This window comes from Ochotona curzoniae, unplaced genomic scaffold (assembly GCF_017591425.1).
Source record: "Ochotona curzoniae isolate NIBS_2020 unplaced genomic scaffold, NIBS_Ocur_1.0 scaffold_2453, whole genome shotgun sequence".
In the NCBI taxonomy this organism is placed as follows: Eukaryota; Metazoa; Chordata; class Mammalia; order Lagomorpha; family Ochotonidae; genus Ochotona; species Ochotona curzoniae.
This window is the reverse complement of record NW_024467094.1, coordinates 7,776,241-7,800,791: the sequence shown is the minus strand read 5'-3', so window position 1 is coordinate 7,800,791 and position 24,551 is coordinate 7,776,241. Positions and strand designations below refer to the sequence as shown.

The following is a 24,551-nucleotide window of genomic DNA, read 5'->3' as shown; positions in this document are numbered from 1 at the left end:
TTTATTTGAAAGGCAGTGACAGGGAAAGACAGAAACACAAAGAAAGATCTTTCATCTATTTGCTTACTCCCAAATGGCTACAACAACCAGGGTTGGCCTAGCCTGAAGGCAGGAGGAGTCTGGAACTCCCTCTGGGACTCCCACGGAGGCGACAGGGACCCAAATACTGGGCCATTATCTACTGCCTTCCCGGTACATTAGCAGGGAGCTGGATGAGAAGTGGAGCACCGGGGAGTTGAACTGGTGCCCCCATATGGGATGCTGGTATCACAGGCGGCAGTTGAACTCTCTGTGCCACAATGCTGGCTCCCCTCCACACACCCTTGTAAATGAAGGGTGTGTGGGCATTAGGTGGCCGCGTGCTGGCATGTGTCAGCTGGATGTGTAAGAAGATGTGCATCTGCGTGTCTTGGGCATGTTCTGCAACGGGTGTATATGTAAGTGTGTGTGTCTACTACATGCATGTGGCATAATATATGGCCAGTGTGTCTGGACAACTAAGATATATGTGAGGAAGGCAGTGACTCAGGTGTGAATGTGTGTGTAGTGCTAGAGCTTGGGTGGTGTATCTGGCTGGTCAGACATCGAGACCACATGCCATGATGTGCCAGCCTCCCTGTGGTATATCCTATGAGCAGCTGGGAGACTGAGGTCTCAGGGGCGTGGGCGTGGGGGACAAGGAGGCCTTGGGCTGCAGGATGCCCTCCTTGGAGGGCTGTGTGTGGCAGTGGCAAAGACCCAGGCTGGTTCCCTGTGCACCTGTTGCTAGGAATGTGTGCATCCTAGGCCTGGGCAAGCCCATGTGGAGGAAGGTGCCTTGGTCCCCAGGGCTCCTCCTGCCACCAACATGCTGCCGGATGCCGGCTCCCCATGGCTCCTGCGCCTGCTCCGTGACGTCCAGCTGGCCCAGTTTTACCGGCCCATCCTCGAGGAACTTAATGTGACTCGGCCAGAACATTTCGACTTCGTGAGGCCGGAGGATTTGGATGGCATTGGCATGGGCCGGCCTGGTAAGAGACCCCGCCCTCCCAGCCAGCTGCTTGAGGGGCCACCCTGCTCTGGCCCCACCCCATGCTCTGACACCAGTCTCTCTCAGCCCAGCGCAGGTTGGCCGAAGCTCTCAAGAGGCACCGCTCAGGACCGAAGTCTAAGAACTGGGTCTACAAGGTGTGTGCTAGTTGTGGGGTGGCAGCTGGGAGGATCAGAGAGGCTTCTGCAGCCAGTTCACCGCCTGGGAGGGGTGGGCAGGCTTGAGCACACCTCTGACTTCCTGTCCTCCTTTCAGATCCTCGGGGGTCTTACCCCTGAACACAAGGAGACCACTGTACCAGCACAGAGCGTGGCTGGCCTGCCTGAGCTGGAGGTGGGACTGAAGTGTCTCATCCCGCAGTCGGCTGTGTGCAGAGGGGAGCTGCTGGGCTCGGGCTGCTTCGGTGTGGTGCACCGGGGGTTATGGACGCTGCCCGGCGGCCAGAGTGTGAGTGTCCAGGGCACGTGGGGCAGTCCAGCCAGCCCCTGTGTTCCGAGAGCCCTCTCCTGCTGTATCCCTGCCACAGTTCACCTGAGGGTGCCTCTCCCTGCCTCTAGGTCTCCGTAGCAATCAAATCCCTTCGAGTGGGTCCCGAAGGCCCCGTGGGCACGGAGCTGGGGGACTTCCTACGCGAGGTGTCGGTCATGATGAACTTGGAGCATCCTCACGTGCTGCGTCTGCACGGCCTGGTACTGGGCCAGCCCCTGCAGATGGTGAGCGCTGGGTCCGGGGATGCGGTGCTGAGAAAGCCGAGAAGGCCGGCGGGCGGGCAAGGTCTCCTGGATTTAGCTCACAGCTCATGCGGCGATGCCTTGGTCCCTGCAGGTGATGGAGCTGGCACCGCTGGGCTCCCTGCACGCGCGCCTCACGGCTCCGGCCCCGACACCCCTGCTGCCCGTCGCTCTGCTCTGCCTCTTCCTGCGGCAGCTGGCAGCGGCCATGGCGTACCTGGGGGCCTGCGGGCTAGTGCACCGAGACCTGGCCACGCGCAACCTGCTTCTGGCTTCGCCGCGCACCATTAAGGTGGCCGATTTCGGGCTGGTGCGGCCGCTGCGCGGTCCCCGAGGCCGCTACGTCATGGGCGGGCCACGCCCCATCCCCTACGCCTGGTGAGGACAGCCCCCCGGCGGGCGAAGCTGGAGGGGGTGCTGGGCAGGCTGGGATGGGCCTGCGAAAGGACTTGGGGTGGGGACATGGGGAGCGTTTAGAAGGGCTGTGAGGGGCTTCCAGAGGCCCCTTTCATCTTCTGCTTCCGCAGGTGTGCCCCAGAGAGCCTGCGCGAGGGAGCTTTCTCCTCTGCCTCCGACGTGTGGATGTTTGGGGTGACGCTGTGGGAGATGTTCTCCGCCGGCGAGGAGCCCTGGGCCGGGGTCCCCCCATACCTCATCCTGCAGCGGCTGGAGAAGGACCGAGCTCGGCTGCCCCGGCCTCCTCTCTGCTCCAGGGCGCTCTATGCACTGGCCTTGCGCTGCTGGGCGCCCCACCCGGCTGACCGGCCCAGCTTTCCCCGCCTGGAAGAGCTGCTCCAAGAGGTGCGACCCCTCAACTCTATAGCCAAGCACAAGGCCCAGTACCGATCCTTGTGCAGCCCCCACCTGCACCTGGAGACACAGGTTGGGGCCCAGAGCTGGAGAGTGGTGCTGGAGCTTGCTGTGGGTGTCTGACCCAAGGTGTGGCCCAGAGTGGGAGGGGAGGTCCCTGATGCGGCTGCAAAGTCTTGGGGGAGCAGCACCTGCAACTTGAGGAATGTGGGTGGGGGTGCAGGGCGTGTGGGAGGCGCTTCAGAGGGGTCCTCCTCTGTTGCTCCCGGGGCCCTGGGCTGTACCCAGCTTGGCACAGGACATCTGTACTGTATTACAGCCAGGGGACAGGGACAGTCGCAGCCTGGAATCAGCACAGAGCACACCCCTGTATGGGCTTGGCTGGCGGCATTGTTCCCATGTTATACCTCTGACTTGGGCTGCCCTCTTCTGTCTCCATAGGCCTGGCCTTCTGAGGGACACTGTATACGGGATGTCACAGAGCCAGGTGCCCTGCGGATGGAGCCCGGAGACCCCATCACCATCATCGAGGGCAGGTAACAGCCCTCGGGTTCCCCAGCAACCCCAGGGAATGACTTCCTCCTGCCGACTTCCTGATCCATGGTCTGCTCTTGGCTCCTCCCCAACTCCCAGAACCCCGATCTTGCCATTTCCTCCCCTCCTCACTCTCTCCCCTGCCCCCTCCCGCCCCATGCCCCACTCCTGGCCCACAGAGCCTGTCTTCCCCTCGGGCAGCTGCAGCCCCAGAGAGCCGGATGTGGGCTGGCACTCTGTCACCCCCACCCCCTTCACCAGCTCCTCTTTCCACAGCCCCGATTCCGCCACATGGAAAGGCCAGAACGGCCGCACCTGCAAGGTGGGCAGCTTCCCTGCTTCGGCAGTGACGCTGGCAGATGTGGGGGGCCAGGCAGCCCCCCACCCAGTCTACAGAGGCTCCCCTGCCCGGGCTGAGCGACGCCGGGGAGTTCCAGAAGGGTGAGGCACCAAAGGGCTGGGGAACAGAGCTGGGCTGGCGGGGGGTGGGGAAGGAGGGGAATCAACAAGAACCAGCAACTTAAGAGAAGCGTGGGTGGGGGACCACGGTGAGTTGAAGGGGAGTCTCACTGAGAAGGACCGGGGTCTGGGGAGCCCCTTGGGAGGGGCTGTTCCCATGTGGAGTCAGGGGGTGACCTGCACCATGCCCCTGTGCAGGGACAGAGAGAAGACGAAGCCTCGGGATCTGCCTCCACCCCGGGATCTGCCTCCACCCCGCGGGGGCCAGAGAAGGAATGCACCCCTGCTGAGGACGAAAGGTGGATGTGACGGGGTTCTTGTGGGTCTCTGAGGTTAGAAACACACCTCAGTTCTGTCCTCCCACCCTTCACCTTTTGCTAGGGATGTCTTTTCCCCACCCCCGGTTCTGCCTGGTACACCTCAGTTAGCACCTGTCTTCCCTTACTGACCAGCATCTTCCAACCGCAACCCAGGTTTCTGTTCTTCGGGCCCTTGTTACCTAGGCTGTGAAGTCTGTTTGCACACCTGTCTCACTGTGTCACCTAACACTTGGAGTGCCCCAGGGACAGGGTGGACCAACAGCACCACTCACTCTACACCCGGCCCCCAAGCCCAGATGAAGATGGAGCAGGAAGCCAGCAGGGCCTGATACCTGTCTCCTCTCACACTGTTTCTTTTTCGATGTTGCAGGCATTTCCAAGAGTCTGGAGTCAGTTCTGTCCCTGGGCCCGTGCCCCACAGGGGGTGGCTCAAGTCCCCCAGAACTTCGACATGTCAGGGCTGTGCCCCCAGGACTTCCAGCCCTGCCTCCACGCCCACTGGTTACCTCTAGTTCTTCTCAGCCAAGCCAGCCCCTCAGGGAACGGCCCAAAAGAGACCCTCCCCCAAATCACCGCCTGGCAGGGCCTGGAACATGTAAAGCTGCAAGCCCATCTGGAAGCTTCTTGTCTGACCATGAATTTCAGAGGAAGATCGCAGAGGTGAGCACTCACTGACACGGGAACCAGTGTCCGGAAGGGACTACAGGACAGGGGACCTGAGGAAGGCTTCGTCATCTCCCCTCTCCCTGCAGGTGGAGCTGGGCGTTCATGGGGTCACCTACCGGGAGTGCCAAGCAGCTCTAAGAGCCACAGGGGGAGACGTATCTTCTGCCATCCAGAACCTCAAGGTAAAGACAAATTTCTTGCTCCCTGGATTCATTCTCTCCCATCTCTGTGACCTTGCACCCAGAGGCCTTTCCACGTGCTCCCACAGGTCGACCAGCTGTTCAACCTGAGTAGCCGGTCCCGAGCTGACTGTCGCCGCATACTGGAACACTACCACTGGGACCTGTCGGCCGCCAGCCGCTATGTCCTGGCCCGTTCCTGAGCTCCGCTTCCTTGGGTGTGGACGCCAGCATTGGAAAACCTGGACCCCTCTGGGCTTGACCACATGGGACCAGGCAGAGCTAAGACAGGGGCAGCAGTCTTAACTTGGGGAGGTTCCACCTGCAGGTGCAGGAGGAGTCCAAGGGCACCCAGGAATGTTCCCTCGCTGCTCTGCCCTTGGCCTCAGAAGGTTCAAGGCCCGCGAGTTGAGCTGAGAGTCTCTGTGTGCTTGCCACATCTCCAGTTGAGAAGAAGGCTTGGAGAAAAAGGAACCGCTGTTTATTACACCCATGGGAAAGCCCTCCCCTATGGAAAATGTCCAAGTGCCCAGGCTGAACCAGGGGAGCAGCCGCCCCCAGCTACCTCACTGACTCTGGGCCACCACCTCGGATGGTGGGAGTGGCCAGCATGACCTGGGGTCCCAGGTGCTCAGATTTGGTCCAGGGCCACCATGGGTGACCAGAACTGTTCTGATGCAATAGCATGGATTACTGAGGGTGGGTGGATGCTAGCCATTGCCCCAGCCCCCCAGTTCAAAGTTCCTCCTATACACTTTTTCCTTCTTCCTGCCCCCCGCCCCATTACACACATCTTCCAATGTCCAAAAAGTTACAAAGTTTGTTTTTTTTTTATGAATAGAATATACAAATATGCAGCCTCCTTCCTGGGGTAAGGCAAGGAAGGGGGGTGGTTAAATAGTAAGGCACAGGAAGCTGCAGCAAGCACCAGCTCTGGGCAGGGCCTGAGGGGGAAGGGAAGTGGCACTGTGGCCCAGTCCAAACGTCTGCTGGCAACGAGGGGCAGCTCCTCCTCCAAGGGCCAGGGTCCGAGGCTGAGCTAACTAGCCAAGCTGACGTAGGAGAGGGACACCCACGTCTGCCTTCCCCGGCCTGGCCCTTGTTGTAAAACTTGAGTCCTCAAGTGTCAAAAGCCTTCTTTGGAACAGATGCCCTGGGAGGGGGCTGGAGTGAGTGGGACAGTTGAAAGCCAGGTAGCCTGGGTGCTGGGAGGGAGTGGTGGGTAGGGTAGGCATGGGTTCTCATATATATGCTTTTGGGAGAGCCCCAGGCAGACGGCCAGGGAAGCAGGGGTGGGGAAGGAGGGAGGGGACACAGGACCCCAGCCTCTGTGTCCCCCTACAGTGCACGTGGAGAAAACGGAGTACTGCTCGGCAGGGTGAGGCCCGGCAAGGCCGCGACCATCTTCAGTTCTGCTGGGGACGATGGTGACCCTATTGCAGTCTCTAGCTGGTGACGGCAGAGGGCCCGGTGCCTCCTCGCTTTTCATAGAACATGTAGTCCTAAGGGGAAGCCACCGTTAGCAGGAGATGGGGCCGGCAGCCTGACTCAGCCACCACAACCCAGATCTGGACCCTCCGCTACCCCCAACATGACCTCCAACCCTAACTGCTCCTTGCAAGACACCAGCCAGTACAAACAGCTTCCAGGGACAGCGAAGGGGCAGGGACAACCAACTCACGATTAGAAACGTGGCTCCCAGCAGCACGGCCTTCACCTTCACATCCAGATCCAGGGGGAACTGCAGGCCGAAGTCATCCTCGTCTGTGAGGGCTTCTCGGAGCAGCCCCCCCCACTGCTTGCTGATGCGGCCCACGCTGCGGGATTCGTCCTTGGTCTTCACCTGCCGGGCGAGAGGGGAGGATGCAGTCTGAGCTGCCTGCCCACGCACACACACGCCCATACTTGCCACGTGTGGACTCTTGGATGCCCAGATCCCACTGTGAGTGTCCACGGGACGTGGGGCACCCTGGGTCCTGCTGTACTGAGAGGATGGATGAACATTAGCGCCTGGGAAAATGGAAACCAGCATCCTGGTGTCAGCACACGGCTCTCTGCTGTCCCCTTTGGTGCTCTTTGGTCCCTCACTGCCTTGCAGTGGTGCAGTTGTGTCCCATACATAGTAGCCAGGCTGGGAAGAGGAAGGAGGCTGCCCAAACACTGGCATCTTGTACTGGCTAACAAGGCCCTCAAAGCCTGTGTCTGCCCAAATGGGCATGGGGGACAGGGGTACTTTTTCCTTTCATCTGCAAAGTAAGGGGGGGCCCTGCCCAGTACTAAAGGCAAATCTCACCCAGAAGGACAGGAGCCTGCTGGCTGCGGGGAGGGGCGGGCCCTGCTACACAATAGGGAATGACTCACGGACTTCCTGGTCCCTTTCCTATTGCAGAGGGAGTTGATGACCCTCTGTGACTGTCGCCTCCTTAACCCCAACTCTGCTCCAGCTCCGGGACACATCCCCGCAGCCCCCCGCCCTAGCTAGCCTTGCACTCCCACGTGGTCAGCCCCAAGCAGGCATCCTTCACAGTGTGAGACACCGCAAGCCTTATGAGAACCCCACAGGCGGCCCATTCCCAGGCCGAGGACGCCCAGTTCTTGCTTCCCCAGCTGGTTCCCATCACACAAGCCTCCCTCTGGCTAGGAACGTGACTCATGTTTAAAAGTAACCTTGGGTGAAGCACCTCATCAGGCGCCTTGGCAGGTCCACCAGCGCCTTCTGCTTTGTCTGCCCAATCTTCCCCAAGAAGCCTGGCCTGCCTTCTAGACACCAACACACTCCCAAGCCCAACTGGAGACTTCCTCACGTGGATTCCCCACCCTGGGGACAGGCAGCATGGCAAGGGGCGGGGGGAGGGGGATCCCCAGGACTTGTAGTTCGAGGGGGCATTAGGACCTGGTAGGACAAGTCAGGATGCTAAATCCATGCCAGCTTCAAGTCTCAGCCAGGGGCCTGCTGAACACAGATTTCCACTCCCCATCCTCCACCCCACCACACACACAGGGCAGTGAACAGCCCCCAGCACCTCGCCACGCTCCTAAAACCCTATTGGTAGGCATTCCGTGATCTGGCCTCACTCCAACCATCCTGCCCCATGGTGGTGAAAGCTGCCCCCATTGAGTGGGCAAAGGTCACCGGTCCCCTCCCAGCTGGTACCTCAAAGTTGGTGTCTGTGCCGCAGCCACAGCTCCAGCAGGGTCCTACTACCCGCAAGACTGTGTGGCGGTCGGCGTCCTGAATGGAGAACTTGGGCAGGAAGGGATGCCAGGTCTGCTGCACATGGCCAATGGTTGTGCCTGGTGGAGACTGTACCTCCATCTGGAGTGGAAGGTGGGCTTTGTCACTGCCAAACCGGGGCACCGCACCCCAAACTCTTCCCTAAACCTCCCATCTCCCTCAGAAGCCAGACCATGCCCCGCTATGGAGGTCTGCACAGCTCCTTCAGAACTTTCCCCAGCCCACCTCCTGGAGACCACAGGGACAGCAGCCGCAGCAGCCACAGTGGAGTGGGCGGATCAGGCGCAGCACCTCACGGTCCCCGGGGTCGGCCAGGCGCACGCGCAGCGGCCGCCGGGCGCCGCAGCACAGGCGGGCACAGCAGTTGCTCTCCTCGGCTGCCTGGCCCAAGGGCTGGCCGGCCCCGGAACGCAGTTCATACCGGTTACAGGTCTCCCAGCCTAAGAACGCTGTTAGCAGGTGGGTGAGAGATGCTGATGCCCGGGCATGTCAGCCAGGAGCCCAGCAGCCCTGTTATGTATGGTCACAAGGACCAGCCTACCCCATCTCCCACTTACTTTCCACTCGCTCAGCCTTCTGGTGAATCAAGATCTGATCAATCTGAAAAGAGCAGATGTGGCACTCCCATCAGCTGGCAGGCCTCTGCTCCGGGTCCCCTCCCTGGTAGCCTCCCGCCCTCCTTGCCACTCACCTGCACCAGGAATTCCAGACCAGCAGGCACCCCGGGCAATGGCACATAGGAGGCAGCAGGCCCTAGGGCCACAGGGCTTGGGGAAGGGTAGAGGGCAAATCCGGGCGCTGGGGCAGGCACCTGGGGAGGCACCGGCACCTGCCCCGGTCCAGGATGCAAGGCGGGCTCCGGGTACCCAGGGGTCACGGGGTAGGGAGGTGGGGGTGAAGGCGCATAGCCCGTGGGGGGCACGTAGCCTGTGGGGAGCAGGGGTGGATTAGGAAAGCACCGGCAGCCCTGATCCCTTATTCCTCAGCCCCCCCCCCCCCACTCCCGTGGAAAGCGCAGTAGAGGAGAAAGCGGGGATGGGCAGGGGAGCAGGGCGGCGGCTCCCCAGGAGCAAGGGAGGGGCCCACGCGGCCAGTCGGAGCACATTCCTGGGGGATGCGTTCCACACCAGACACCCAAATCTGAGAGAGGGGGGATAACGGAGACCCTTGTCTGGCGCCCCCTTACCTGCCATGAAGAGGGCCGGGGACTCGCGGGATGAAGGTGTCCGAGCGGGTTAGGTGTGGAAGCGGAGGCAAGCTCGGAGACAGACACAGAGAGAGACACAGAGACCAAGAGGCAAACGCGCGGAGGCAGCTGCGCCTGACGCCGGCCCAGGGTCTCTAGGGTGGCGCCTCTGACTCGGGGAGAAACCGAAAGTGTCAGAGGGCGGGGCGGGGTACCTGGGACCCTGGATTCCCGCAGGGGCCCCAGAACCGCCCCCTCCCTTTGTTCTCCCATTCTCCGCGGAGGGCGACTGTTGGCGGACGGCAGCACGGGAGGGAGCCGCGGACGGACCGAACGGCGCGCCCTCAGCCGACGTCTCCCTGACCCCGCTGTGCCCTCGCTCACCTGGAGCCCCCCAGAATCGTTGGGGTGCCGCGAGCTCCGCGGCTCCGGGGAGCTGCCGGAGGCGGGCCCGGAGCCCGTCCCCGCCCCTCGACCCGGCCGGGCCCCGCCCCCGGCCCGCGCGGTGCGGCGCGGCTGCGCGCAGGAGGCCGCCTCGCCGGCCCCCGGCCGCGGACCTTGCCCCGGCGCGCCTCGGCTGCACCGGCGTCCCCGCCTCTTCCGCTGCTACTGCGGAGGCCGCTAAGAGCGAACGGCCCGCAGCCGGCTAGCTAGCCATCCGCGATGCTCTCCACGGCCGGCGGGCGCGGGTGCTCTGCGCCCCTGGACGGGAAGCGAGGCCGCGTGCGCTGCACCGCCAAGCCGCCTTGGAGTCGGGGGCTCCTCCTCCCAAGGGCGGTTCGGGCCTCGCTGACGCAGCGGAACACCCTTCACACTCAGCCATTGGCTTGCAGCGTGGGCGCCTGGCTCCGGGTCTACCTCTCTGAGGCGACTTGGCCAGCCTTCTCGCCCTGGCGCAGCCATCATCCACGGAGGCGCCCCCGGCCACGCTGGTGACAGGTGGCCGCGGTGTCAGTAGGAGTGAGGGGAGGGTCAGGAAGTGGGGGAGCTATCAGAAAAGGCTTCCCCACACCCCAGAGATAATTCCTTTGGACCCAGTGGAGCAAAAGATGAGTCTGGAGTTTAGAGAGGGGAAGCCGGACAGACAGACGTGCACAGACAGACGTCCCTGGCCCCAAAGGCAGCCAGGATCAAGTACATGCTATAGAAAGATGATGTGCCAGTGTGGGGCAGTCCTTGATGTGGGGTGCACGACCCCCCAGTGCCATTCCTGGCCTCTCCTCCCAGTCCCAGCTTCCTGCTAATGCGCACTCTGGCAGGCAGCAGTGATGGCTCAACCAGTTAAGGGTTCCAGAAGCCCACAGGACAGATGCTCAGGTGTCCACCTCTATGACCACTGCAGATAATGAGGAGAATCAACCCGAGAATGCACGCTTCCTGTCTCAAAGAACCATGAAGGATCCCTGCTCTCCCTTTCCGAAAAGTGGACAGTGGAGGGTGGGGGCTGCATCGTGTCTCAACAAGCTGATCCTCCACCCTGTGACGCCAGCATCCCATAGGAGAGCTAGGGGAGGCAGCGGATGATCCCCGGGCACTTGGGCTCCCTGTCACCTCCATAGGAGAACTGGATGGAGGTTTAGGCTGCTGGATTTAGCCAGCTCCAGACCATTTGGGTGTGATCTAGCAGACAGAAGAGCTGCCTCTTGCTCTCTGTCACTCCACCTTTCAACTAATAAATAAATCTTAAAAAGTCAGCAGGGTTGGGCCTGGTGCAATGAATTAATTGGCTAATCGTCCCCTTGAAAGCACTGGCATCCCATATGGGCGCTGGTTTGTGTTCTGGTTGCTCTGCTTGCCATCTGCTTGTGGTCTGGGAAAGCAATAGAAGATGGCCCAAAGCCGTGGGACCCTATATCCATGTGGGAGACCCAGAAGAGGCTCCTGGCTCCTGGCTTCAGATTGGCTCAGCTCCAGCTGTTGTGGTCATTTGGGGAGTGAGCCAGTGGGTAGAAGATCCTTCTGTCTCTCCTCTCTACAAATCTGCCTTTCCAATTGCAAAGTCAGATATATAGAGAGAGGAGGAAAGACAGAAAGATCTTCCCCAAGTGACCACATGGCCGGTGCTGTGCCGATCAGAAGCCAGGAGCCAGGAACCTCTTCCAGGTCTCCCACGCAGGTGCAGGATCCCAAGGCTTTGGCCCATCCTCAATTGCTTTCCCAGGCCACAAGCAGGGAGCTGGGTGGAAAGTGGGGCTGCCAGGATTAGAACCTGCGCCCATATGGGATCCCAGCATGTTCAAGCAGAGGACTTAGCTACCATGCAGGGCTGAAAAATAAATACATCTTAAAAAATAAAAATGTAAGCTGCCCGTGCGCCACATCCTGTATTCCAAGCCTGTCTCTGACTCCAGCTTCCTGCAGGTGCTCAGCCTGGGAAACCACAGCATGGGTCAAACCAGCTGTGCTCCTGCCACCCACAGCAACAGCTGGATTGCTTTCCAGGTCTGGCTTTGGCCATGAAAGCATCTGAGGGATGAAACAAAGGACGGAAACTTCAAACAAATACATAAAAGGTTTATGTATTTGAAAAACAAGCATGATGGAGAAGTGGGGCGGGGGAGCAGAGACTGTCCATCTATCGGTTCATTCCTCAAGTGGTGCAAAGGCCGGGACTGGGCTGGGCTGCATCCAGGAGCCTGGAGCTCTATCTGGGTCTCCCATGAGGATGGCAGGAGCCCAAGCCCATTAACAGGGAGCTGGATGGGAAGTAAAGTAGTCAGAATTCAAACTGGCACTCTCACATGAGATGCTGGTGGTGCAGGAAGCAGCTTAGCTCGCTGTGTCACTGTGCCAAAATAATTGTTTCCATTTTTGAAAAAGATTAATTTTTATTGAAAAGTTAGATATACAGAGGGGAGGACAGACAGAGAGAAAAATCTTCCGCCCAATGATTCACTCCACAAGCGGCCACAACAGCTGGAGCTGTGCCAATCCAAAGCCAGGAAACTGAAGCTTCCTCCAGGTCACCCATTTGGGTGCAGGGTCCCAAGGCTTTGGGCCGTCCTCAACTGCTTTCCCAGGCCACAAGCAGGGAACTGGATGGGAAGTGGGGCTGCCGGGATTAGAACTGGTGCCCATATGGGATCCTGGACATGTTCAAGGTGAGGACTTTAACCACTACGCTGTCATACCGGGCCCTTAAATGATTTTAAAAACAAACCCGGTGGTGTAACCTAATGGCTAAAGCCCTCGCCTTGAACACACCGGGATCCCATATAGGCACTGGTTCTAATCCCAGCAGCTCCACTTCCCATCCAGCTCCCTGCTTGTGGCCTGGGAACTCAGGCGAGGATGGCCCAAAGCCTTGGGATCCTGCACCCATGTGGGAGACCTGGAGGAGGAAGAAGTTCCTGGCTCCTGGCTCCGGATTGGCACAGTACCGGCGCTCACTTGGAGAGTGAATCATCGGACAGAAGATCTTCCTCTCTGTCTCTCCTCCTCTCTGTATATCTGACTTTGTAATAAAAATAAATAAATCTTTAAAAAACAACCCCAAAAATGATATATGTGCCTGGGTCCTACTTTGTATCAGTGAAATTTGAGTATCTTGGGTGAGGTGCAGACCTAGGATCTTGGTGGGAATACCCTGGATCTTCGCATGCAGCCAAGGCTGAGAACCACTGTGCTAGAAGGATCCCTCAGAGACAGGTGTTTGGCACTGTGGTTGCGACAAAGACAAACACATGTCACGTGAGAATTGCTGGGCTGGAGTCCCCACTCCACTTCTGACTGCGAACCTGCTGGTTAGTGTGTACACAGGGAAGCCCCTCCCCCACGTGCGAGACCTGGATGGAGGTCCTGGCTCCAGGTCAGCCTGACCCACTCACAGGCATTTGGGAAGTGAGCCAGCAGTTGGGAGGCCTTGATCTGCCTGTCTCTCTGCCTTTGAAAAAATAAAGTCAAAGTTCAAAAACAAAAGGTTTTTTTTTTTTTTTTCTTTCACACTGCCCTGTGAAGGGTAGGCTGTAGACAGGCGGGGAGGAAGGAAGTGCAAACAAAAAATCGAGGTGTGACATGGTAGTGTCCTGGCAAAGGGCATGGGGAGGGCCCATGGCGGGGCAACAACCAGGCTGATGGGGCTGAGCATCTGAGCCAGCGGGGCTAGAGGACAGTGTGCACTGAGAATCAACACGGACTGAGGGTTACACCTTTTCCGTACTGACTCTATTTGCTCATTCCCTGCTTGCCCACCAGTCCTGGGCTCCAGGCACTCCTCTCTCTCTCTCTCTTTTTAAGTTTTATTTATTTATATTGCAAAAGCAGATTTACAGAGAGAGGAAGAAACAAAGACCGATTCACTCCCGCAGTGGCTGCAATGGCCAGAGCTGAGCTGATCCAAAGTCAGGAGCCAGGAGCCTTTTCTGGGTTTCCCTTGAAGGGCAGGGTCTCAAGGTTTTGGGCCGTCCTCAACTGCTTTCCCAGGCCACAAGCAGGGAGCTGGATGGGAAGCAGGACATCCAGGATCAGAACCGGAGCTCATATGGGATCCTGGTGCACTCAAAGTGAGGACTTTAGCCATTAGGCTACCACACCGGGTTCGCTTTCTTTCTCTCTCTCTCTTTTTTTCTTTCTCTTTCCTTCCTTCCTTCTTTTTAAAGATTTATTTTATTTTTATTGGAAAGTCAGATATAAAGATAGGAGGAGAGACAGAAAGACCTTAAGTCCAATGATTTACTCCCCAACTGCCCACAACAGCTGGAGCTGAGCTGATCTAAAGCCAGGAGCCAGGAACTTCCTCCAGGTCTCCCACATGGATGCAGGGTCCCAAGGCTTTGAGCCATCCTCAGGCCACAAGCATGGAGCTGGATGGGAAGTAGAGCAGCCAGGATTATATGGGATCCTTGTGTGTGCAAAGCAAGGATTTCAGCTACTAGGCTACCATGGCGGATCCTCTTTTTATCTTATTTGAAAAGCAGAGGACCAGGCATAATGGTTCAAAGGTTAAATCCTCTCCTTGAAAGCTCCTGGGTCCCATTAGGGCACCCGTTCCTGTCCTGGCTGCTCCACTTCCCATCTAGCTCTCTACTTATGACCTGCCTGGGAAAGCAGTAGAGGATAGTCCAAAACCTTGGGACCCCATACCTGCTAGGAGACCTGTAAGAGGCTCCTGGCTTCAGATTAGCTCAGCTCCAACCACTGGGGCCACTGATGGCGTGAACCAGCAGATGGAAGATTTTTCTTTGTCTCTCCTGTTCATAAATCTGATCTGTCTTTTCAATTAAAATAAATAAATCTTTTAAAAGAAAAGCAGAATGAAAAGAATAAATCTTAAAAAAAAAAAAGACACAATGACACACAGTGGAAAAATAGACCTTCCATCTGCTGGTCCACTCCCCAGATAGCTACAACAGTCCAGGGTGGGCTGGGCTCAAACAACGAACTGGAAGGCCATCCAGGTCTCTGCAGTGGGTGGTAGGGGCCCAAGCACTTGGCTCACCATCTACTGCCTTCCTGGTACCTAAGTAGGGTGCTAGATTGGAAGCAGAACAGGTAGGGCTCAAACTGGTATACCGGTATGGGTTGCTGGGCCAGCAACAGCTTGACTTGCTATATCAAACCACGCAGGTCTAACATGAAACCCGGGGGCTAGTGCTATGGTGTATCAGGTTAATCCTTCGCCTCTGACGCCAGCATCCCCTAAGGGTGTCAGCTGTAGCCCCGCTGCTGCACTTCTGGTCTACCTCCTTGCTCAAGCACCCCGGGAAAGCAGCTGAAGATGGCCTTCTAGCTTGGGCCCCTGCTCTCACATGCGAATCCTGGAAGCTCACGATTCCCAGCTTCAGACTGGCCCAATTCTGGCTGTTGTGGCCTTTGGAAGAGTGAACCAGAAGATGGAAGACCTTGATCTAGGTCTCTCCTTCTCTCTCTCTCTGTCTTTATTTTTTCTTTTCGTTCTCTTTCTATTTGAAAGGCAGAATTAGAGAGAGGGACACACACACACACACACACTCAAAATTCCATCCAGTGGTTCACTTCTCAAATGGTAGCCATGGCTGGAGCTGGGTCAGCCAGAGACCAGGAGCTTCATCTGGTCTTCCATGTAGGCACAGTACCTGGGCACTTAGGCTATCTTCTGCTTTTTTCCCAGGCACATTAGCAGGGAGTTGGATCAGAAGTGGGCCAGCTAGGATTTGAAGCATGTATGTCTTTCAAATAAAAATAAATAAATCGGGCTCGGCGCGGTGGCGCAAGTGGTTAAGGTCCTTACCTAGCATGCCCGGAATCCCATATGGGCGCCGGTTCTATCCCAGCAGCCCCACTTCCCTTCCAGCTCCCTGCCTGTGGCCCGGGAAAGCAGTCTAGGACGGCCCAAAGCTTTGGGACCCTGCACCCGCGTGGGAGACCCGGAAGAGGCTCCTGGCTTCGGATTGGCATAGTATTGGCTGTTGCACTCACTTGGGGAGTGAATCATTGGACGGAAGATCTTCCTCTCTGTCTCTCCTCTCTGTATATCCGCTTTTCCAATAAAAACATAATAAAAATATATCTTTAAAAAAAATAAATCTTGAAAAAAAAAAGATCTCTATCTCCTTCTCTCTGTAATTTTGCCTTCATATAACAATTAAGTAAATCATTATGAAAATGAAATCAGATCCAGCATTGTGGCCTACAGTATCAAGTTGCCACCTGCAATACTAGAACCCATATCATACTTCTAGCTCAAGTTCCTGTTGCTCCACCTCTAACCCAGCTCTCTGCTAACATATCTCGCTAAGGCAGCAAAAGATGGCTCAGGTAACTGGGCCCTTACCACCCATGTGGGAGACCTGGATGCATTTTCTGGCTCCTGGCTTCAGCCTGGCCACTGCAACCATATGAAGAAAGAAACAGCAGATGCGGGCCCGGCATGATAGTGTAGTGGTTAAACTCTTCACCTTGAATGTGCTGGGATCCCATGTGGGCACCGGTTCTAATCCCAGGGCCTCACTTCCCATTCAGCTCCCTGCCTGAGGCGTGGGAAAGCAGCGGAAGACGGCCCAAAGCTTTGGGATCCTGCACCCTCATGGGAGGCCTGGAAAAAGTTCCAGGCTCCTGGCTTCGGACTGGCTCAGCTCCAGTCGTTATGGCCTCTTGGAGAGTGAGCTGCTGGGTGGAAGATCTTTCTCTCTGTCTCTCCTCCTCTCTGTATATCTGCCTTTCCAATAAAAATAAATAAATCTTAAAAAAAAAAAAAAGAAAAGAAAAAAACAGCAGATGGGAAAAACCTTGACTTTTTTTTTTAAGATTTATTTATTTTTATTACAAAGTCAGATATACAGAGAGGAGGAGAAACAGAGAGGAAGATCTTCCGTGCGATGATTCACTCCCCAAGTGAGCGCAACAGCCGGTACTGTGCTGATCCGAAGCCAGGAGCCAGGAACTTCTTCCAGGTCTCCCACGCGGGTGCAGGGTCCCAAGGCTTTGGGCCGTCCTCAACTGCCTTCCCAGGCCACAAGCAGAGAACTGGATGGGAAGTGGAGCTGCTGGGATTAGAACCTGTGCCCACTTTGGACCCTGGCACGTTCAAGGTAAGGATTTTAGCTGCTAGGCCACGCTGCCGGGGCCCCGGAAATCTTGACTTTTCTCTCTCCCTCTCTGTCCTTCTGCCTTCCAAAGAAATGAAGATAACATCTTCCCCCAAATTAAATGAAGAAATATTGTGATCCTCTGCTGTTGCACCTCAAAATGTGTGCTGCCTCCCTGGACACGAAGATGCAGCTCAGGGGCTTCCCATGCCCTGGGCAGAGCTGGCCTCTGAGCACAGGGCCTCTACTGCAGGGCCTCCCTCCTGCTGACCTGCTGCAACAGCCAATCAGGAACTTTCATGGGCCTCCAATAAACTCTTGCCTCATGGCTGCCTAGAAAGCTGCTGGTACAGAAGTCAGAAGCTAGTCAGAAACTGGAGTGCAAGACAGAGCACCTGGAGCTGGCATGATGGCTCAACTGCCTTATCCTCTGCCTACAAGCGCCAAAACCCACATTGGCGCCAGTTCTGGCTGCTTTACTTCCCATCCAGCTCCCTGCTTGTGGCCTGGGAAGGCAGTAGAGATGGCCCAAAGCCTTGGGAACCTGCACCCACATGGGAGACTTGGAGAAGGTTCCTGACTCCTGGCTTCAGATTGGCACAGCACAGGCCGTTGTAGTCATTCGGGGAGTGAATCATCGAACAGAAGATCTTCCTTTCTGTATATCTGACTTTTCAATAAAAATAAACAAATCATTTACAAAAAGGGGGAGGAAGATAAGCCAATTGAGCCATCACGCTGAGCTCAAGGTATGCAAACTATTATAAAGGAGAGTATCTAAAAACTTTCCTTTTTGAAAGATTTATTTAGGGCCTGATGCAATAGCCTAGTGGCTAAATCTTCATCTTGCATCCAATGGGATCCCATGTAGGCATCAGTTCAGTCTCAGCTGCTCCACTTCCCATCTAGTTCCCTGCTTGTGGCTGGGAAGGCAGTGAGGGGTGGCCTTGGGATCCTTTACCTGCCGTGTGGAAACCTGAGAAGGCTACTAACTCATGACTTCGAGTCAGCTCAGCTCCAGTCATTGTGGCCACTTAGGGAGTGAATCAGCAGATGGAAGGTCTTTCTGTCTCTCCTCTGTAAATCTGACTTCCCAATTAAAAAAAAAAAAAAATCTTAAGAAAAGTTTGGGCCCAGCATGGTAGCCTAGTGGCGAAAGTCCTCATCTTGCACATGATGGGATTTCATATGGCCATTGGTTTGTGTCCTGGCGCTCTGCTTCCCATCTGGCTCTCTGCTTGTGGCCTGGGAAAGCCATTGAGGATAGCCAAAACCTTGAAACCCTGCACCCGTGTGGGAGACCAGGGAGAGGCTTCTGGTTCCTGACTTCAAATCGGTGCAGCTCCGGCCACTGCGGCCATTTAGGGGGTGAAATCATTGGATAGAAGATCTTCCTCTTTGTGTCTCTTCCTATTTGTATATCTGATTTTCCAATTAAAAAAAATTGTAAGTAAATAATAAAAAACCACTTTTTACCAAAAAATAGTTTTATTTGAAAGGCAGAATGAGAAAGAGGGACACACACCTACTTGTTCACTCTGCAAACAGCCACAGCAAAAGCTGGTAACTCCATTCAAGTCTCTCCCAAGGGAGGCAGGGGCTCCAGCAGCCGGGCCATGCTCTGCTACCTTCCCAGGTGCACTGGCAGGGAGCTGGATGGGAAACAGAGCATCCAGGACTGGAGCTGGTGCTGATGCAGGATGTCAGTAGCACAGGCCCTTTACGTGTTTTATCACATCTGAAAACATCTTTCATCTAAAGAAAGGGTTTGCAGTTTGGAATGCGTACCTTCTGAAAAATGTATAACATCCCTCAGTCCATCACATGGGTTATAAATCATGGATGCCTCAAACCTGGTGACTTACTGCATCGCCAAGTCCGAGTGCGCGACTCCAACTCGCCACATTTTCTCCAGCCCCGAGGACTTGGAGCTGCTCCTGCTGGCCTGATTCGTCAGCCATCCTTTCAGTCTCGGGCCTAGTTCCCCTTAGGTCAGCCACACGAATCCGGTTAGTCAGGCCTTCCCATTTAAAGAGGTATCCTTCCAGCTCTCCCACCATCTCCCCGTTCTTTTCCTTCAGTCACCTAGCACCATTCACCCCGATGTATTTGCGTGTTTAGCTGTTTGTAAACCATGTGGCAAGAAAGCACCTAAGGAAATGGCCAACGCCCGTCTTGTGATGTGTGTCTGATACGTGAGCAAATACTGGGTCCTTGGGTGAGATTTTTGGGCTATCAGCTAAGTCACAGATTAGGACACTCATTATCCCGTATTGCGGTTCAAGACCCTGGGAGGCAGCAAAAGGTGGCTTCAAGAGTTAGGGGGTCCCCACCGCCTACATGGAAGACCAAGATTGAGTTCCCAAGTCCCTAGTCCAGTCGGACCTACTCCCAGCCACGTGGGTGTGTGTGGGGCATGAGGCAGAAGCAGCTTGGATCTTCCGGGTGTCTACACCCTAGCAGTGCCCTGCAACCTGCCTTGCCACTTTTTCTCCCTCCTTTCCTACCAAACTCAGAAACTTGGCCGACACTGTCCCATGTTGCATCCACTCAAGCTCCTGGGTTTGTGGTCTCATACACTTCATCTCAAGTGCTGTGAAACATGTTCTCACCCCCCAGATGTGTCATTCTGTCCCTGCCTTGAACCCTAATCTTTTTTTTAAGATTTTTTTTTTTTTTTATTGCAAAGGCAGATATACAGAGAGGAGAGACAAAGAGGAAGATCTTCCATCCGATGATTCACTCCCCAAGTGAGCGCAACGGCCGGTGCTGTGCCAATCCGAAGCCAGGAGACTCTTCCGGGTCTCCCACGCGGGTGCAGGGTCCCAAAGCTTTGGGCCGTCCTCGACTGCTTTCCCGGGCCACAGGCAGGGAGCTGGATGGGAAGCGGGGCCGTCGGGACTAAAACCGGCGCCCATATGGGATCCCAGGCGTGCAAGGCGAGGACATTAACCACTGCGCCACCGCGCTGGGCCCCAACCCTGATCTTTTTTATTTAACGAACAATACTCCACCTGCACCTTCTTGCATTAACCAGCAATACAATAAATTGGTTGCGAGGCAGGGCTGACAGCCACACCCCTCTGAATTCTAGAGAACATCAGAACCACGGGGTAAGTGGTCTTGGTAGAAATCTGCATGATTCCAAGTTCTCCCCACTCTGATGCTCGCCAGGTTAAGAACAGTGTAACAATTCCAACTTGAGGAGAATTAAAGCCCAGCACCCAAACCCATCGCTAGGTCTCCGATGGTGCTCAAAGGTTGAATCCCTACCCGTCCTCCTCCACAAGGTTAGAGGAACCAGGACCGCAGTGTTCTTCATTTGCCTTTCTCTTTTAATTTTCTTCTTGTTCCCCAATGTCCCCACGCCCCAAAAGTAACTGGGACAAGCCAACAAGTATACAAAGCAATCTCAAAGTGCCAGGGCAAGCCAGCCCAACAGTAGCAGGCTCCCGCCCACTGGGGCCACATTCTGGATGCTGGGGTCTCCGCTCAGCGCCTGGTAGTAAAAGCTGGTGCAGAACAAGGTGGTTCCCGAGGCTAGCAGCAGCCCAGCCTAAAGGGACACACAGGCTTGTCAAAAGGGGGGTGAGGGGACAGGGAGAAGAGGGGGAGAGTGGGTGGGGCCAGGGCAGGGGGCACATTACCCAGAGGGGCTTTCTGCAATGAGGCACCCCTAATAAGGCCAGGCTGTGTAGGAAGTGGTGTTTGTTGGCTTTGTCGAAGAGCTGGAGTGGAAAGAAACCCAGCGGGACTTGCTAAGGCAAGCAGGAGGTCGGTACCCCAACCCCGCCCCAACCCTGTGGCATTGTGGGGGGTCAAAGGTTAATTGCCCTTCTCCAAGTCCCCGGCTGCCACTCCCTCGGGCACCCACATCTCCACACCCGCAGCCCTATTCAGAGACCTGCACCTTCCACGCCGCCGCCCGCCCCCCAACTTCTCACGGAAACCCCAGACTCTACGCCTCCGTCGGGGAGCCCCGGGCAGCTACTTCACCTCTTTGCCGTAGGCATCTGGGAACTGGGCGCCTGTGGAGAGAGGTAAAGGTTACCAGCCCTAGTGCTTGCCCCGACCGCCCGTCCTCCCTCCCGGCAGGGGACCCAGGTGGACACGAGGACTGCCCACAACCCCGACGCCCACAGTCTCCCGCCTGCAGAGCTCGGCTGAGGGGCGTGTTGGTCACTGATTGGGGCCACCCTCCACCAGACCTGCACACACTCCCCAGCCCCCCTGACCGTGCGCCCCGTAGGTGGCCAAGCCCAAGGCCCCGGCTCCGGACAGGGCGCCCAGGCGGCGGAAAGCAGCGCCCAGCCCGGCCATGGCTGCGGGTGGTCACGCGCGCGACGCGCCCCGCCCGGGCCGCCCACGAAGCCAGCCTATCCCGATCGCCCATGCAAATCGAGTCCACGGCCTGTCCAATCCAGACCGTGTTCGTTTCGGCGTCTGGGTCCCTCACCCGGGTCCTGGCGCCGTTGTAAAGCCGCTGCTGAGTGGAGCAGACGCTCTGGCGGGGCGGAGAAACCAGAACCAATGAGGAGCGGACGAGCGGGGGCAGTAGCGGGGCGGGCTGGGGGCGGGTCTAGTGGATTTGCGTCACGGATTGGCCCACTTTCCAAGTTGATCGCCTCTTGGAGCCATCCCCGCCCCCCACTCCCCCGTCACTCCGACCGCTTTCCAAAGATCCCGGGCCCCACGCGAAGCTCCGCCCCTTTGCCCCGCAGGCTCCTCCTGCTCAGCGTTCAAACCAGACCCACTCCCCAAAACAGGCAGCCCTGCAGTTACCCAAGCCCCACCCATCGCCCGTCAAACCCCGCCCACCCACGATGGCCCCTCCCCGCCAGGCCCAAAGCCCCGCCTCCTTCCTGGGAGGCTCCGCCCCAATGGTCCAGACCCCCTCCCCCGCCGCCCCCCTGCGCGCGCGCGCACACACACACACACACACACACACACACACACACGCACGCACACGCACAGCCCGGAGGGTGGGAGAGCGGGATGAGGGGGAGGGCATCTCCACCCTGCCCCGGCCAGCCACGTCCATCCGTCCGTCCGTCCACTCCCGCCCCCTCCCAGCGTTCGCAATCCCCCCACACTCGGGAGGGCGGGCGGGCGGCTGCGAGCGAGGGGTGTGCGCCGCTCTCCCGGCAGGGGGCGGGGGAGGCGGCCGCGCGGTGACGCGCGGGGCTGCTGCGGCTGCTCCGCCGGCGGATCATCACTCTCGGGCTGGGATGGATGCGGGGCGGCCGGGCCCTGGCGCGCGGAGCCAGGAGTCTGGGCCTCCCGGGTGCTGAGCGCCAACCCCCCCAGCCCCCCGCCTCGGGGCTCCGGACTCGGCTCCCGTCCTCCTCGGACTCCCCCGGACCTCCCCCCTTCCCTCCCACCCGCCCTCGGGATCGACTAGATCCCTCCTCCCCCTCCCTCCCCGAAGATTCCGGCTGGATCCCTGCCCCTGCACCGCGAATCCTGCGCTCCGGGGGCCCCGGGCCCCTGGGGATTGCCGTAGACTCCTCCTCCGGCACCCGATCCCTTAGGATCCTCTGCCTGGACCGCCTTCTGGTCCCTCGCAGCCAGCCCACGGAGCCAGTGGATCCCCAACCCCATCCCGGCCCGTCGCCTCCTCCCTGCTCTGCCCCACTGCGGGGTTCCCTGTTCTCGGGCTCTCCCTTGACCCCATCCTCTAGCTCTCTTTTTTTAACCCAGGGATCGACTGGATCCCGGCCCCGCCCCCCCCGGGGCTGGGGCGATCCCCCTCCCCCGCCGGGTGAGGCGCTGCGGGCGGGGGCTGGGCCTGCGGGGCCGCGCGGGGGCTTGGAGGCCACCGCCCCCCTCCCCGAGCCCGGCCGCCCCCCTAACTCCGAGCCCTGGATGGAGGCACCACGGCCCCGGGGCTGAGCCAGGTAGGAGCTGAGCTGGAGCGGGTGGCGGGGGCTGCGTGGCGGTCCGCTGGGGTCTCCTTCTCCCCCTCTGCTCCCTGCGCCCGGTCTCCCCCAGCCTGCTGTGTCTGCGCGTCTCCGCCTAGGGATGCTCTAGCCGTGTCTCTGCGTCTTGGTCTCTTTGTCTCTGCCTCTCTCCAGTCCATGAATGATCCTTTGAATGGGCCCACAGACCCCCGTGTGTTCCCATCTCCCCCTCCCCCTCCTCCTCCTCTTCCTGGCCAAGCCATTTTCCCCACTGCAGGAAAGGGGGGGCCTGCGGCCTGAGCCCCCCGTCCCTCAACTCTCCCGGGCTGGTGTGTGTCGGGGGGGAGTCAGGCCTGGGCAGGAACGGGGAGACAGAGCAAGGGATGGGGAGGAAAGAGAGGGGAAAGCAAGATGTGGCAGACAGAGATGAGGAGAGAAAATGGGGGAGACAGCTAGGGAGAGACGGGGGGGGCTTGAGGGAGAAATTTGGGGAAGCTATTTGGAGGAGGTGGGGGGAACACCAAGGAGAGAGGGGTGGAGAAGAGAGATGGAAAAAGACGAGACCGAAGGCAAGAGCTGGAAGAGGCCAAGGTGGCGAGGGAGAAGAGGGAAAAGGCAGATGCCGGAGGCTCCCGTGCCCAGGAAGCAGGGACTAGGCTGGCTCCAGGGGGAGGGGGCCAGGGGCCCAAAGTGCCTTAGGGGAGAGGGTGACAGGCTGACCACCCTGGGGGAGGGGGTTGCCAGGCCCTGGTGGCCAAGCCTAGGCTGGCATAGGCAGGGGTGGGTGGTGAGCCAACCCCAAGCCCCCTGCAGGTGATGGGGGAGCAGGAACTGAGGAGGAGCAGCAGAGGGAGGAGGGCAGCGCTGGGTGTGAGTGCTAAGGATTCCTGTGTCCTCGGCTCGGGAATAAATTGACACCTGCAGAGAGCCACCCGCGGGCTGGCGCCTGGCTCCGAAAACCCCGCGTCAGCAAACGGCTCGGGCGGCTGGTGGGGGGTGGGGGGACATCTGCCCCTCGGCCTGAGCACCCCAGTAGCAGAGCAGGGACTGTGGGAGTTTGGAGGGGTGGCCTGCAGGGAGAAGGGGAGGTGATCGGGTGGGATAGAATATAAAGAAAGCTGAGGTTACCTCCCCCCCAACCTCAAGACTTGGGTCAAAATGCTGTACCAAAAAAAAATTTTTTTTCAGAGGTGTCTGGGATGGCAGGCCTCCCAGACCATTCAGGATTGTGGGAGGGGGTGGTCCATAGGATTCTGAGACACCTCCTCAAGCCCACTTCACCATCCTTTCTCCAGAGGCCTGGTCACTAGGGCTAGGCTCTGATTGGCCAATAAGGGGAACAAGAGGCAGGTCTTTTGGGGGGTTGTGGATGGCCCCCAATATCCCCCTCCCCTCAGCATATATACTTGTCCTGCGTGCTGAGGCCGGGCAAGCTAGTCATTCTGATTCATCCCTCTGCCTTCCCTGTCCTGCCACAAATGGGCCCCACAACCAAGCAGGTCCCTTCTCCTGTTCCTCCAGAACCAACCCCCCCCCCCCAACCAGGGTTAAAGCTGCAGCCCGTTGCCGAGGTAACATTGCGGGGCAGCATCCCGTCGCCCGGCAACCGGCTGCAGGATCACGCATCTGTCCCCGGATTTGCCCCTCCAGCATCCCCTCCCTCCTCTAACCCCTGCCTTAAGGCACCCCAACTTCTGAGGGAGGAAGGGAGGGGGAGGAAAGGGCCCTGGGGGAGAAGCACAGATCCTTGGGGGAAACAGTGCATGTTGGGGCCCGTGCAGTCCCAAGAAAGGGCTCCATCCTGGCCTAGGGTGGGGGTTCAGTGCCATGAAATTACAGCTCAGAAGTAATTAACACGTATAAACAAACCCGCCACTTCCTGCTAATTAATGACTTGGTATTTTTTATTTTCTCTTCCTTGTCTGTCTCATCCCCTCCCCGGGAGGTGGGAAGTGAGGCTCCTGAGGCCCTGAGGAGATTTTGCCTGGCTGGGAGG

At 58.0% G+C, this 24,551-nt stretch overlaps 3 protein-coding genes across 4 annotated transcripts; 1 reads left to right on the top strand and 2 right to left on the bottom strand.

Annotated features, from left to right (window-relative positions):
* The first annotated feature begins 847 nt into the window (after window positions 1-847).
* Window positions 848-5,092, top strand: TNK1 (tyrosine kinase non receptor 1). The gene is made up of 12 exons (XM_041001102.1): window positions 848-1,010; window positions 1,097-1,167; window positions 1,286-1,477; window positions 1,588-1,743; window positions 1,856-2,139; window positions 2,289-2,562; window positions 3,013-3,107; window positions 3,382-3,546; window positions 3,763-3,863; window positions 4,255-4,544; window positions 4,637-4,732; window positions 4,819-5,092. The coding sequence occupies exons 1-12, from the start codon at window positions 848-850 to the stop codon at window positions 4,930-4,932; spliced, it is 2,001 nt and encodes a 666-aa protein (XP_040857036.1). The 3' UTR covers window positions 4,933-5,092.
* A 102-nt stretch (window positions 5,093-5,194) lies between these two features.
* Window positions 5,195-9,600, bottom strand: PLSCR3 (phospholipid scramblase 3). Of its 2 annotated transcripts, none has more exons than XM_041001103.1 (8): window positions 9,535-9,600; window positions 9,151-9,323; window positions 8,656-8,891; window positions 8,522-8,564; window positions 8,190-8,413; window positions 7,884-8,045; window positions 6,411-6,572; window positions 5,195-6,231 (listed from the first exon to the last, which is right to left on the bottom strand). In XM_041001103.1, the coding sequence occupies exons 2-8, from the start codon at window positions 9,155-9,157 to the stop codon at window positions 6,175-6,177; spliced, it is 891 nt and encodes a 296-aa protein (XP_040857037.1). In that variant the 5' UTR covers window positions 9,158-9,323; window positions 9,535-9,600; the 3' UTR covers window positions 5,195-6,174. The 2 variants fall into 2 exon arrangements, with proteins under 2 accessions (XP_040857037.1, XP_040857038.1); XM_041001104.1 differs by having other exon boundaries at window positions 9,151-9,319; window positions 9,535-9,545.
* A 10,372-nt stretch (window positions 9,601-19,972) lies between these two features.
* TMEM256 (transmembrane protein 256) lies at window positions 19,973-20,994 on the bottom strand. Its single transcript, XM_041000579.1, has 4 exons — window positions 20,891-20,994; window positions 20,652-20,683; window positions 20,303-20,383; window positions 19,973-20,211 (listed from the first exon to the last, which is right to left on the bottom strand). The coding sequence occupies exons 1-4, from the start codon at window positions 20,973-20,975 to the stop codon at window positions 20,068-20,070; spliced, it is 342 nt and encodes a 113-aa protein (XP_040856513.1). The 5' UTR covers window positions 20,976-20,994; the 3' UTR covers window positions 19,973-20,067.
* Between the last annotated feature and the right edge of the window lie 3,557 nt (window positions 20,995-24,551).

Coding starts and splice junctions, on each gene's coding strand:
- TNK1 (XM_041001102.1), top strand. CDS start 848: ATGCTGCCGGATGCCGGCTCCCCATGGCTCCTGCGCCTGCTCCGTGAC. Junction 2,140..2,288: donor CGCCCCATCCCCTACGCCTG/GTGAGGACAGCC, acceptor CTGCTTCCGCAG/GTGTGCCCCAGAGAGCCTGC. Junction 2,563..3,012: donor TGGAAGAGCTGCTCCAAGAG/GTGCGACCCCTC, acceptor CTGTCTCCATAG/GCCTGGCCTTCTGAGGGACA.
- PLSCR3 (XM_041001103.1), bottom strand. Junction 6,573..7,883: donor GCACAGACACCAACTTTGAG/GTACCAGCTGGG, acceptor CTCGCCCGGCAG/GTGAAGACCAAGGACGAATC. Junction 6,232..6,410: donor TGGGAGCCACGTTTCTAATC/GTGAGTTGGTTG, acceptor GCTTCCCCTTAG/GACTACATGTTCTATGAAAA.
- TMEM256 (XM_041000579.1), bottom strand. CDS start 20,975: ATGGCCGGGCTGGGCGCTGCTTTCCGCCGCCTGGGCGCCCTGTCCGGA. Junction 20,684..20,890: donor GGCCACCTACGGGGCGCACG/GTCAGGGGGGCT, acceptor CTCTCTCCACAG/GCGCCCAGTTCCCAGATGCC. Junction 20,212..20,302: donor ATTGCAGAAAGCCCCTCTGG/GTAATGTGCCCC, acceptor GTGTCCCTTTAG/GCTGGGCTGCTGCTAGCCTC.